This window comes from Puma concolor, chromosome A1 (assembly GCF_028749965.1).
Source record: "Puma concolor isolate L17-30 chromosome A1, mPumCon1.1.hap2, whole genome shotgun sequence".
NCBI lineage: Eukaryota > Metazoa > Chordata > Mammalia > Carnivora > Felidae > Puma > Puma concolor.
Genome location: NC_141667.1, coordinates 127,947,745 through 127,960,662, shown reverse-complemented (window position 1 = coordinate 127,960,662; position 12,918 = coordinate 127,947,745). Strand labels below are relative to the sequence as shown.

At 44.6% G+C, this 12,918-nt stretch overlaps 1 protein-coding gene across 1 annotated transcript in view; it reads right to left on the bottom strand.

The window, feature by feature from the left end:
- The window catches only part of TRPC7 (transient receptor potential cation channel subfamily C member 7), a 142,768-nt gene that overhangs the window by 121,929 nt on the left and 7,921 nt on the right, over positions 1-12,918 (bottom strand). Inside the window, exon 2 of the mRNA XM_086719352.1 lies at positions 11,111-11,888. Within this exon, the coding sequence (XP_086575478.1) occupies positions 11,111-11,888 (778 nt within the window). The remainder of the gene's footprint in view (positions 1-11,110; positions 11,889-12,918) is intronic.

Here is a 12,918-nt window from a genome sequence, read left to right as displayed (position 1 = left end):
ATATATGTGGGAATTGATGTGTGCTGGTGGCACACAGTGGAGGGAAAGTTGGGTTCCTGAATAGATGATGAGGGGGAACCAGCTCCCTAGAAGGACAAAGGCAAAAATGCAATGCTCCACACAAAAGCAACCTCCAGTTGGACTGAAGACTTGAAAGTGAACGGTGGATCCGTGAAGGTAATAGAAGAAAAAAGAGATGTAATGTCAGAGAATATCTTTGTGACCTTGCGTGGGGAAGAGTTTTTTTTACTCAGAGTAAAGACACAAATCATTTCAAAAATAAGGGTTCCTCTTCAAAACAGGGTGCCATAGACAGATTTAATAGACGAGTGATAGACAGGGAGGAGATATTTGCAGTGTCTGAAATAGACACTGGGCTAGTGTTTAGAACAGATGAGGAACTCTGGAAAGAAGATTTAAAAATACTCCAAACAGAAATCCTGTTAAAAAGCAGATGAGGGAATGAGAGGGAGAGGCAGTTCACCGAGAGGAGAAATGCACATGGCTCATCAATTATGTGAAGGAAGGTTCAACCTCATTAACTACTGGAGAGATGCAAATTACAATAACTGCATTTCTCACACCGGCAAACGTGAGAAAGCGGGATAATACCTAGAGCTGGCAGCACGTGGCAGGCCACAGCCCCCAAGGGCAGGCCTTCTGGGGAGCAGTCGGCTGTGCTGAGTGGCGTTAACCCTGGGTATTCCTTCCTGGGTGTGTCATAGGAACACTTAAATAGGACCGCATGCAGCCATGGGGGTGTGTTTTGCAGCATCATTTGTGGTGACAGAGCGGTTTAGGTGTCCATCACTGTGACAATGAGGAAGTGGAAGGCTGCAGATAGCGGACAGAGGCAGGGCGCTAGCTTGACACGGATAGGCCGTAAAAACCATGCTGTTAAGGGAAACAGAAGATGGGTCATAATTTTGTACCGTAATCCCTTTTATGTAACTAACAATCACCCAACAATATATTTTTCCATACCCCCACTGGAATGTAAGCTCCAGGAGGGCAGAGAAATTAGGGTTTCGATGGTCTCTAAGTGTTCCCAATCTCTAGGACTCTGCACATGGTAGGTGCAAAAGAGATAGGTCTTGAGTGAACAACACATAAATACATATGTATGTTCATAATTAATATAAATACATTCAAGTGGGTGATTTTTGGGGGTGGGGGAGAATGGGAATGAGGATAAAGTGTATGTGAGAAACAAAAAATGATGATAGTTTTATCATCTGACTCATAGTTCTATTCACTTTTTTTTTTTTTTTTTTTTTTTTTTGTGCCTGGGTGTCGGGGGAGCACTAGGAGAAAACATACCAAAATATGAATTATTCTTAGATGGTGGGAATTAACACTGACCTTTTTGTTCCCACTGCTTTTCTAGATTTTCTAAAAATCTGTAATCAATGTATTCTATGTTCATCATTCCCAAACCGAACACTTGAAAATGTCTTTGAGAGGGGCAGTTCCCCAATACCAAGGTTCCCCCATTGCTTCTGCCAGCAACTTCCCACTTCCCTCCAATACAACACATAACACACTTTTACAGAATTCTAGTATCTGTCTCTGCTTTTACCTTGACCAGTAGAAAGCATTAGCAATCTCTCCCTTTTCTTCAAGACTAACCTCCTAGTTTTAGGACTGTGTTTGGCTTCCTAAAATAACTGACCTCTGGCCTTCTATCCTGCCCTGTTCTGAGGGTTTGTTTTGGTTCCTTTCCCACTCTTCCCCAGTTTATCCCAACTTGGTAGTCTACCCCACTATATTGGGTTGAATAGCGTCTCCCCCAAATTAACATCCTCCCTGAAACTTCAGAATGGGACCTTATTTGGAGATAAGGTGTTGCAGGTGTAATTAGATAAGATGAAGTCCTACTGGAGTACAGTGGGCCCTTAATCCCAAATGACTGGTCCGTATAAGCCTGTTCTCATAAGAACAGGATAAAAGACAGAAACAAACAGAAGATCACTATGTGACAACAGAGCAGAGATTCAAGTGATTTGTCAACAAGACAAGGATCTCCAAGGAAATAAGAAAGAGGCAAGGAAGGATCTTACCCTAGATCCTTCAGAGTAAACATGGCCCTGGTAACAATTTGATATTCGACTTCTGGCCTCTAGCATTGTGAGGGAATCACTTCTGTGTTTTATTTATTTTTTTATTATTTTTTTAACGTTTATTTATTTTTGAGACAGAGAGAGAGCATGAACAGGGGAGGGGCAGAGAGAGAGGGAGACACAGAATCTGAAACAGGTTCCAGGCTCCGAGCGGTCAGCACAGAGCCCGACGCAGGGCTTGAACTCACGGACCGTGAGATTATGACCTGAGCCGAAGTTGGACGCTTAACCGACTGAGCCACCCAGGCGCCCCATCACTTCTGTGTTTTAAGTGCTCACATTCATGGTACTTTGTCACAGCAGTGCTAAGCCTAATATATCCCCCTATACTCAACTGGGTGTTCATAGGGAGGATTTTCAGTGCCAAGAAAAGCCTTGCCTGCCCCTAGTATCCTCCTCCTCTGGTTTTCTCAGCATCCAAAAACTTGGAGGAAGAAGGGAGAGAGATCTACTTCATACTTTTATTTATGCTAATACTAGTTCCAGTTGAAAAAACTGTAAGATAGGATTTAGCTATTTTCCTCTAATGAAATGTTTATGTGGTCATTGCAGCCAACAGAAAAAGATATCTTCAGAATCTGGAAGATGCACTGGAAAGATTAAAATCCAGTAGAATTCTTTTTTTCTTAAAAAAATTTTTTTTAATATTTATTTTTGAGACACAGAGAGCATGGGTGGGGAGGGACAGAGAGAGAGGGAGACACAGAATCTGAAGGAGGCTCCAGGCTCTGAGCTATTAGCTCAGAGCCTGATGTGGGGCTCAAACTCACAGACTGTGAGATCATGACCTGAGCCGAAGTCAGATGCTTAACTAACTGAGCGACCCAGGCGCCCCTCAGTAGAATTCTTTTTCTTCTGGGGATATCACTTCTGAACGCACTTTCCAATACCTCTGCTCTAGCAATGAGCAGTTTGGCCTGGGCCACACCCTTCTCTACCTCCAGATACCCGGATAGAAAATGGGAATCCTTATTGCTCTCCTGCCCTGCTGCTACTCCATGGGGCTTCTGTCTTGGAGGAGAAGATGAGCCTGCACTTCTCTGCCTCCTCTCTCTGTGTCTCTGCACTGTGAGAGCTCCCTGCTGGGAAGCACGGAGAGTCCCCAGGGACAGAAGAAGCAGGGTCCCTGCACCTCACGGACAAGCAGGCTGTCCTGGACACAGCCAGGAGATAGATGGTCACCTTTTCTGACTGTGCCATTGCTCCAACTGTGCTGAGTCCCCGGCAGATTGAGATGTGTTTGTTCTTTTTGTTTTTTTTTTTTTTTAAATATTTTTATTTATTTCTGAGAGAGACAGAGCACGAGTGGGGAAGGGGCATAGAGAGAGGGAGACAGAGAATCCAAAGCAGGTTCCAGGCTCTGAGCTGTCAGCACAGAGCCCGATGCGGGGCTTGAACTTGTGAACTGCGAGATCGTGACCTGAGCTGAAGTCAGATGTTTAACTGACTGAACCATCCAGCTGCCCTGAGATGTGTTGGTTCTTTTGCTCTCATGTGCCACTCACCCCCTTTCTGGGAGGCCCCCCTTTCCAACAGCACTTGTCCAACTCCTCCAAGCCTTGTCCCCTCCAGTCCATTTTCTACAGCAGGCACAGTGGGTGTTTACAAAGTGCACATATGAGTCACTCACTCATTTCCTGAAACCTTTTGGTGGCTCTTCATTTACCCGAAAATGAAGCCCAACTTATTAGGTGGTAAGGCCATGGGTGAGGTGGTGTTCTTCAGTGCCTCTGTCACCTGCCAACTCCCTTTTCCTCCCTGTAATGTGGAGCGACTTAACAGTTCTCTACATAGGGCCTCTTTCCCCTATCTGTACCGAACTATTTCATGTGCAGTTTTTATGCCTAGCGCCATCTTTCCCATTCCCTGCTGGCCGTGTAGGTCTCCCATAGCCTCAGGTTCCATTTAAACATGTCTCCTTAGAGAAATCTTTAAACACAAAAGATCAGCTGTCCCACTAAGTCAAGTTTTAAAACCTCCCTTTAAAAAAATAAAATAAAACCTCCCTTTTACTGCTTAGCACTCAGCATGATTTGTAAAGCCCCGTTTATCTGTATGATTGTATGAAGAATGCCTCTCCCCTCCCCTGGATTATCAGGTCCTAAGAGCAGGAACTGTGTTTATCTTATTCATCATCATCCCAGCACCCAGCCTAGAGCCTGGTTCATACTACAGGCTTAATAAATGTTTGTTGCAGGAATGCTGGATTTTCAGATAGCTCTGTAACGAGGTCCACCCAGTCGTGATATTCTCTGGGCCTACAGACCATACTCCCATCCTGTCCCCCTGACATGTTTTCCACACTTAATCCATGAAACTGCTCCTAGTAAAATACATGCCTGCGTGTTGATGGGGTGTGCAGCATACTTGATTAATGATGTCCTATGATGATTAATTTATATAGCATTATAACTTTTTTTCAGAGAAAAATCCTTCATTTCTATTTGATTTAATTTGTGCTGCTACTCATCGACTAATATTCTCTAGAACTGTCTCCATTTTGTCCCTATCTCTGATACTTTACACTGATAGTTGCACTTGCAGAGGAAATGATATTTTCCCCATTTTTTTTTTGTATGTGTAGTGATGAATCTTTTCTACGGAGATATTTTTCAAAAAATAATCTCTGTCTGTATTTGGCAGGAGCTCTGCCTACCCATTTCCTTCCTCCCCCTCCCCTGCTGCTCTGTCTTTCCTGCCCATGCCATTTCTTTCCACAGCAATATTTTAGCAGCGCTTGAGGCTTATGCACTTTCAGTGGTCTGCATTTTTCCAACTGGAAATATTCTCTTGGCCTGTTTTTAACCAGGGAGTTCACAGGTAGTAGTTTTTCTCATTCTAGAAAGATCTTCAGGGGTTGGGGGAAGGAAGCTTAGCAGAGATCAGGAAGATCCTCTGAATAGATGAGGTGCTGAAACTTAAGTTACCTTTATTGGGAGCAAAGTTGTGCCGGGAATCCAGTGGGCTCATCTCCACTGAGCTCTGGGTGGTAGGAATTATGTATGTATTCTGGGTCGGTTGGGTTCCCTGCAGAGTTTTATATTGTTCATCTAATTTAATCCTCATCGGCACCCTGGGAGGTCATTGTCATTAATTCACTCACCACTCATTTATTTATTTACAGAGATTAGGGTAAGAGCCAGTGTTTGGGTGGGGGAAAACAGGCATTCCATTTCAGACATGTTACAGCTCTAATACCCCAGTTTTCAAAGTAAGAAAAGGAATTTGTAATAGATGCCTAAGATTGCACAGTTACCAGGAGATGGCACTGGGATTGGAAGCTGGGTCAGTCTGATTAGAGAGCCAAGTTCTTGGATCTCCATTCCACAGGCTTGAGGAAATGAAGCATGGCTGCACTGGGTGCTCAGCAGAGCCTGTTCCCTGCTCTTGTCCTCATCAAGCAAAGTGGCCTCCTTATCCCGCCTGAATTTTTGTCACCCAACGTACACTATCCCTATATTTTAGAGGCTGATACTCTTGGCATAAACCCTAGGAGAGGACAATCACATAACTTCAGGCATTCGCTGTGACCCAATGAAAAATTGTCATGAAAGGATACATTAATTAGCTCACTTCCTATGATGACTCATTAACAAATGCCCTGGTGAAAGTGTTCCTCCAAATGCTTAGGTAGGAAAATAGAAAAAGAGCTAGTGTGGGCAGAAGTCATGTCTGTCCCTTCTCCTGAGATCAGCCAGTCCCCCGGATCTTGCTCTCAGACGTGGAAGCCGATGATTCTGGCCCCAGTGTGGACCTGTGGACTGGCATGTATGCCCTATTCTCACCATACCTGCATATGCTCAGGTGGGGGGGTGGTCCCATGACAGTTCATCATGTGACATTTGTGATCCTTTTCTTCTTACATTCTCTATCACCAGATGCTCAAGCAGAGGGCTTGGGTGACACAGTCTGATCCCTGAGGGTACTGGGGATTTATATATAAGTGAGTGCTTTAAGGAGTTTTCTGCCAGATTCTCTTTAAAAAAAAAAAAAAAAAAAAAAAAAACCAAAAAACAAAAAACCAACAACTTGCTTTTAAGATGTGCAGCCTTGACAGCTTAAAAAGTATTTTCCTGAAGGAAAAGGAAACAATTTTCAAGTCATTTCCTGCATGTTAAATAGGCATTTGTTTATACTACCAGCCTGGCTTTCAAACTTCAAGGAAATCTATTTTCCCAGAGTGTTGGCCTGTAAAATTTAAAAATCCTAAAAATATTCAAAGCATGACAAACAGGTGCAAAATGCAGATTCCACTGGATGCTGGGGCAACCCATGTATTCAACTTTTCAGTACTGCCTCAGGCCCTGGGTGGGCCTTCACTCAAGCTTTCTGGCTTCTTGGCTCCCTGGCTCCATATGGCCTGAATTCAGATGTGCTTTGAGCTCTCCCTACCACAATAAAAAGACATTCCTCCTCTCCCCTCCTCTTTTCTCTTCCATTTTGATAAGTTTGCAAGCAGATTACAAACTGTCATCTCAACACCTTTACCTTACACAATGGGACCTCACTAGAGATCATAGCAGGTGGCAAATTGGTCTGATTTATCATTATTTGCATTTTTAATTTGTGGTATTTTAGGCCCAGAGAGTTTTTTTTTTTATGGGTCTTAAAATGGCAACACAAACAGCGATACATAATTCATCATCTACTTTTCATAATACCTGTGGTTAACAACCCATTGACATCAACACTTGAAGCAAGATGAAGCTACAAGCTTTAGCTGTCTTGCCCCCCCTACTTTTCTCATCTCTGGTCTATAAGAATAAATTGCTGATGGAAGCACAATCAGCAGCCTCCATACTGATGTGTCAACATGAAAAGCCTGCTTAGTTGTAGCTTTGTTATTATTCAGAATGACCAAGTCTTAAGTAATGAAGGTAAAGTGTTTGGGCCTCCACAGTCCCTTGACTTGGGAACATGGGGTACTTTTAAATTTAAGCAAAAGGTCAAAGAGCAGGAGGGATACCCCAATCCTCACCCTGTTTTCTCTTTCCTTCCAAATCCCTAAATCTCTTTCCACAGTTTTCCCCACCCCTTCCTGCTCCCACTGGGCACTGCTGTTGGCATAACTCTGGGATGGAAGAGAGATTAGCACCTCTAATCCTTTTGAAACATCAGCTTTATAGATAAGCCATATGCATATACAGGATGCCCTGGAATTTGGGAAGATACCAGTGAAATAAAGAGGATCTTCAGCAGATTTACCAGAAGGATGATCAATGAATATAGCCAAACAGACTAATTCGAGAGAAATGTGAAGACCTTGTTGTGTTCTTGGTGGCAGAGACTGTAACTCAATGGGGATAGAGAAATTCCTAATTTTTTCCATGCTATTCCAGGTGCCTCTACATAGAGCCTGTTCCATCAGGATAAAACATCGCACGCCAGTCTTCCCATGCCAGTCTTCCCTTTCCTTGTCTCCTACTATATAGATAAACCAGTTAATCAGAATGTCATTGGTGCCCTCCAGGAGTTTAGTGGTTCCTGGCACCATATAATGCAGCATATGATTGGTCTTATGTTATTTAATGTGTGTTGGTTTGATCCGCTTACCCACCCTGTACCCTTCTGTAGAGCTTTCCCATTTACTGTGTCTATCAAATTGCTCTATTAGATTCATACATGTAGGAAGAGTTTAAATCACAGATAAAAGTAATCACGTGCTTCATCAGTTGAAATGATTATCCTTTGAGGATTTCCTTCATTCCCTTCATCAAGTATTTCTGGAATGCTTACGAGATTACTGAGCACCATACACGGCATTAGGAAGGTCTCATTGAATTTTCGCATCTTTTTAGACCCCAGAAGATTAGAGATGCATGAGAAAAATCTTTGAGGAGATATGTAATTTCCACAACAAAAATAATGGTTTGCTAGCAGGCATCTGACTCTAGCCACAATTTACTGGAGACCTTGACATTGGCTGTACTTCTTGCTAATGACTAGACTCTATTCTGGTGATAAATTACAATGACTTCAAAAATAATAGACTGGGCAACTGATTGAGGTTTCCATGCATGAGTCTGGTCAGGAGGAGCCATTCCCAGAGTGAGTGTCTTAGAGGATCTGGAGGATGACATATGACACCTCCTGTCGGAACCCGGTATCTTTTTGTACAGCTGATGATACTGGGTCATCAGCATAACACGTGGCTACAGTCAGCTGTGTGTCGTCCCTTTAAAGTAGGACAGACTCCTAAAGAGTGTATTTTAGAACCACACTTGCTCTTTATTCTTTTATTACAAATTGACTTGTCTTTTGCTAAGCTGCTCTCTTCTCTGAGAAGATTTATAATGTCAGGAATGCACATACAAGGATAGTTGAATAAGTAATAAAGTTCTAAAGGAACGCTTGTGTTAATTTATAATGCGCCATTTGTCGACAATGTGAAAGACATTATTTCAAACAAAGGTAACTAGAGGGATGTTAATAGCCAGCAAATGTATTTATGCTAACTCTTATTCTGAGTAAGTCACTGCATTGTGGAATGGATTTGTCATCATGTTAGTAGTGTTCTTAATTGTCTCTAATTTTCCTAATTTACTTTTTAAATCAAAATATCATGCTTTCCACAAACTTCCACTTTTAGATATTATATATACTAAAATATGCTAGACTTTTAGTCTTTGTAAAGGAAACAAATGGCTCAGATGCAATTCCAAATGTTAGTCTAGCATCGTCTTATTTAGTAAGGCTGGCATGTTCCCAAATTCCAGATAAGTAGAGGATTGTGCAATTAGCCACATAACCTGATCCAAAATTTTTTTCCTTGAATTGTTTTTTTTTCTTGGCCAGAAATATCTAAATTAATTGGGTTGGCCATTTCTTTTACAAGGCCTGGGAAGATTCACTCTAGCTGAGGGAATAAGCTGAGGGAATAAGCAAAATCCCACCAAGCTTCCTTGGGATATCATTGGTCTTATTACTGGTGGTGGAGTTTATGGTACAGAAACAAGGAAAGAACAGGCAAGACCTACGTTCTTGAGAGCTTCTTTGGGTAATTTCTCCATCTCCGTCCACCAATTTTTTTAGCTGAGGCTATGGACAATGCAGGAATTGGGAAGTTGCTCTGCTTCAGTAGATCAGTCCAAGATAGGGGGAACAGATGGGGTAAAATTAATTATAGGACTCTTCATCTATTCACAGTCTGCGGTACCCTGCAGCTTTTTGTGAGCCTGGCTCTTCTGTCTGTGGCTGTGGGTGATCTATTCCTTCAGAGAGGCTTCTGTGGTCTCACGCATACACAACTAAATTGTCCCTATCTTTAGTTCCAGGGCCTCACACTCCAGGTCCTCTAATTCATCTACCAGTGAACTAAATTTCCAGAACTTAGCTTAATCATTTTAGCCCCCTTATTGCAAGTTTCAATGGCTCTCCCATGTCCTACAGTATAGCATCTGACACACAGAACCCTCTGAGATCTGCCCCCAGCTCATCTCTGCAGCATGCCTCCTGTGTGCCCCTCCAGGAAGTCTTTATTCTGGTCACATGCAGCTTCTCAGAAGCCCCCTGACTGTTCTGGGCCATTCTGGATATCACCTTCACTTGCCTCCTCCAAATTCCCACCTCTCTCTTCACACTGATCTAATTTCTCCTGCTCTGCAAGGCCCAGCCCCATTCTCTTGCCTCTTTTGAGATCTCCCTGAACACTGTGTGGTCCATGGGGCTTCCCTTGCTGTGAATTGGTACCCATCCTCGGCCACCTATTTGTGTCCCTGGAGGGGGACACCTTATTTGGACAATGCACTTTTCTCCTGCAGGTTAACCTCTTTTCCCAGCTCCATGGTCAGCCATGCATGTGACACCTTTTTGTATGTTCCATGGCATCATAGGCTCTGATAAGATGGCTCATGATGAGAAATTATGAACCTAGTTGTAGCTCCTACCCTTCCAGGCATACCTTCTGTAGCCAAGAATTTCTTCATCATTCAAAGACAAATGAACACTGAGAATCCCAATGCATGAACAATTCCCAGAAAGGCTAAGAGCTAGCTCTGGAATGCCTAGATGAGAACAGCGGCTTTGCTACTTACTAGCTGTATGATATCTCTCTACCTGTGTGCCCTCACATAAAATGGGGATTATAATGGTATCCAAATTAATGGTTGTTGAGGGGACTAAACAGCATCATATAGGTAAGGCAGTTAATGCTTGGCACACAATAAGTGCCCACGAAATATTCTCACTAAGTATTATTAAATAGTGTCAAAAGATTTAGGTCCCAGTCTTCTCTTTAACAGAGAGTGTCAGTTGACAATTACTGCACAGAATCCCTCCACCACTCAACAGTGGACTTTGGAGATGGGTCTCCCCTGGGCTAGCCTGGTAGTCTAGGTGTTCTCAGGAGGTGGGGGAGGGGGGGGGTGCATTGATAGAGTTTTGCCCTGGGCCTGTCTACTGAGGTGACAAGTCCAATATTACAGAGATGGTTTTATTTTCACTTCCACACACCTTTTCCTGAGCCCCTTGACAGAAATATAGTAATAGCTTGCTACAGTGAGAACGGCTGCAGGCAAGCCTTTCTAGCACTGGCTATGAGACCAAACACAGATCAATGCAGTCCAGGATGGACAAGACAAAACCTTTCAGGTGACACAATCAAGAAGTCCAAGACCTGGACTAGGAAACATACAAGGTGTCCTAGACACTCCAGAGCTCCCTGGGGGCAGAGCTGAATGAGGCATTTACAGGGCATTTACAGGACGACCGCAGTATCCTCCTGCCTGTGTGCTGCTTGTCTTGTATAGATTTGGGCTTACGTCAACCTCTATTTTACATGTATATGGTTTCAAATATCCCACCTAAGGGGCTGCTTTTCCTTCAGGCCTGCATCTGACCAGGTCGAGGAGGTCCCCTTCCACCCCGGGCGCCAGCGAGACCCCAGGGCCCTCACCCTGCGGGAGACCGGAAGACAACTCATTTGACTACTGGACACACCTGGAAGAGCCCTCTGGGCAATCTGTCTGTAGAGTGGTGAGTGGGAGAGTTACCTTGAATTCAGTCTCAATGTTGGCTAGCCTGGCCAGTTCGTTGCTCAGCTCCAGCGCAGTGAGCACGGGGTCTTCGCTGGACAGAGACAGGTAAGCAGCGCTCGCCAGCCCCTTGTAGGCGTTCATGCGGGAGCGCGAGTGGCTGAAGGAGTCCTTCCGCTGCTTCTCGGTGCACTCGTTGCACTTGCAGAAGTAGTCGTGCGGCCGCTCGATGCGGGCGCCCTTGAGCAGGAGGATGTGCACGATCTCATACTCCTGGCAGTGCGCCGCTAGGATGATGGGCGTGATGTCGTGCGAGAAGCGCGTGCCGTCCTCGTCATAGGCGTAGAAGTCGTCGTCGCGCAGCTCCTGCTCCAGGGGGCTGAGCGTCAGGCGCTGGCCCTGCGCGAAGGCCGGGTGGTTGAGGATGGCCTCCACGATGCGCACGTAGCCCTTGCTGATGGCGAGCAGCAGCGCGTCCCCCACCCGCGCCAGGTTCTCCTTCTTGAGCAGCAACTCCGTGACCTCCAGGTGCTCGTTGCCCACGGCCAGCTGCAGCGCGTTTTGCCCCATGTAGTCCACGCAGTTGAAGTTGAGGGTCTTGGACTCCTCCAGCATTTTCCTGACCACGGGGATGTTGCCATACTCGGCTGAGTCCAGGAAGCGCTCCTCCTCGGGCGTCAGGCTGGTGCCCTTCTCGTTGAACATGTAGGCGGGACCCCGGATGGCCTGGCGGCGGCCCTTCTCCCTCAGTGTTGTGTGCCGGCGCTGCATGTTTTTGAAGGTGCTGCTCCCCAGCCTGTGGGGGAACAAGGCAGAGATGCTTGGTTACTCTCCCAGGGCCCTGCGGGGTCCCCAGGGGCAGAACAAACAAAAATTGTTGAGATAAAAAAGAATCTCATGATCGGGATTTTACGACAAATCATTTTCCTCTTACTGAGATTAAGACAGATTGGCTAACCTAACTATTCCTATTCATAGAGAGGAATATTGATGTAGTTATCCAGCGTCTGTGACCCTTGGATGGAGGAATGATGGCAAACTGAAACGTGGGTTTAGGTTGGTGTGTAATGAGAGCTAGAGGGGGAGGGTGTGGGGTAGTGATGTGGTTGAAACAGGCCAAAGACTGTGGATTCTATTTCCATTTGTGCAAAGTTTAGTACTGCACCTAACGTCTCTGGGCTTTAGTATATTGCTTCTCTGTGATTTCACCTGTACAATGTGGGTAGCTTTTTGTGTGCCATAAGGTCCATAGGAGGATTAAATGAGGTAACATGTATTAGAAAATAGTCAGTGTTGGTTTTATTCTGTACCCTCCTTCCTGTTGCCTTGCCCAGTTCACCAAGCGGTCTGCTGTAGAGATGGCCACTTTGGGTACTGCCGCCTTGATTTCAGGTGCATTTCCCCATTGAGCTCCCTCACTGTGACAAAACCATGCAAGCATGGCCACACGCCTCTGTTTTCTGCATTCAGTGTATGCCTACACCATATGGGGTCTGTGTTTTCTTTCTGATACCGGTGCAGCCTAAGCAGATACTAAAGGACAAGATGTGATAGGGAGCAGGCCTAGACTCATTGTCACTTACTGGTGGCTTCTGAAGTGGCTCCCCTGAGGAAATTCAGCTGTAGCTTCTTAAGATCAAACCTGGATTTTTGTATGGATGGAAGAACAGGTTGGCTTAGATGGTGGGTTTATTCCTAATTTGCTCTTTGCTATTGTGGCATAGTGTAGAGGTTAATGCTAATACTACTAGTAATAACAGCTGACATTTATTAAGCACCTATTACATGCTAATAAATATACTAAGAAGTTAATAACCTCACATATA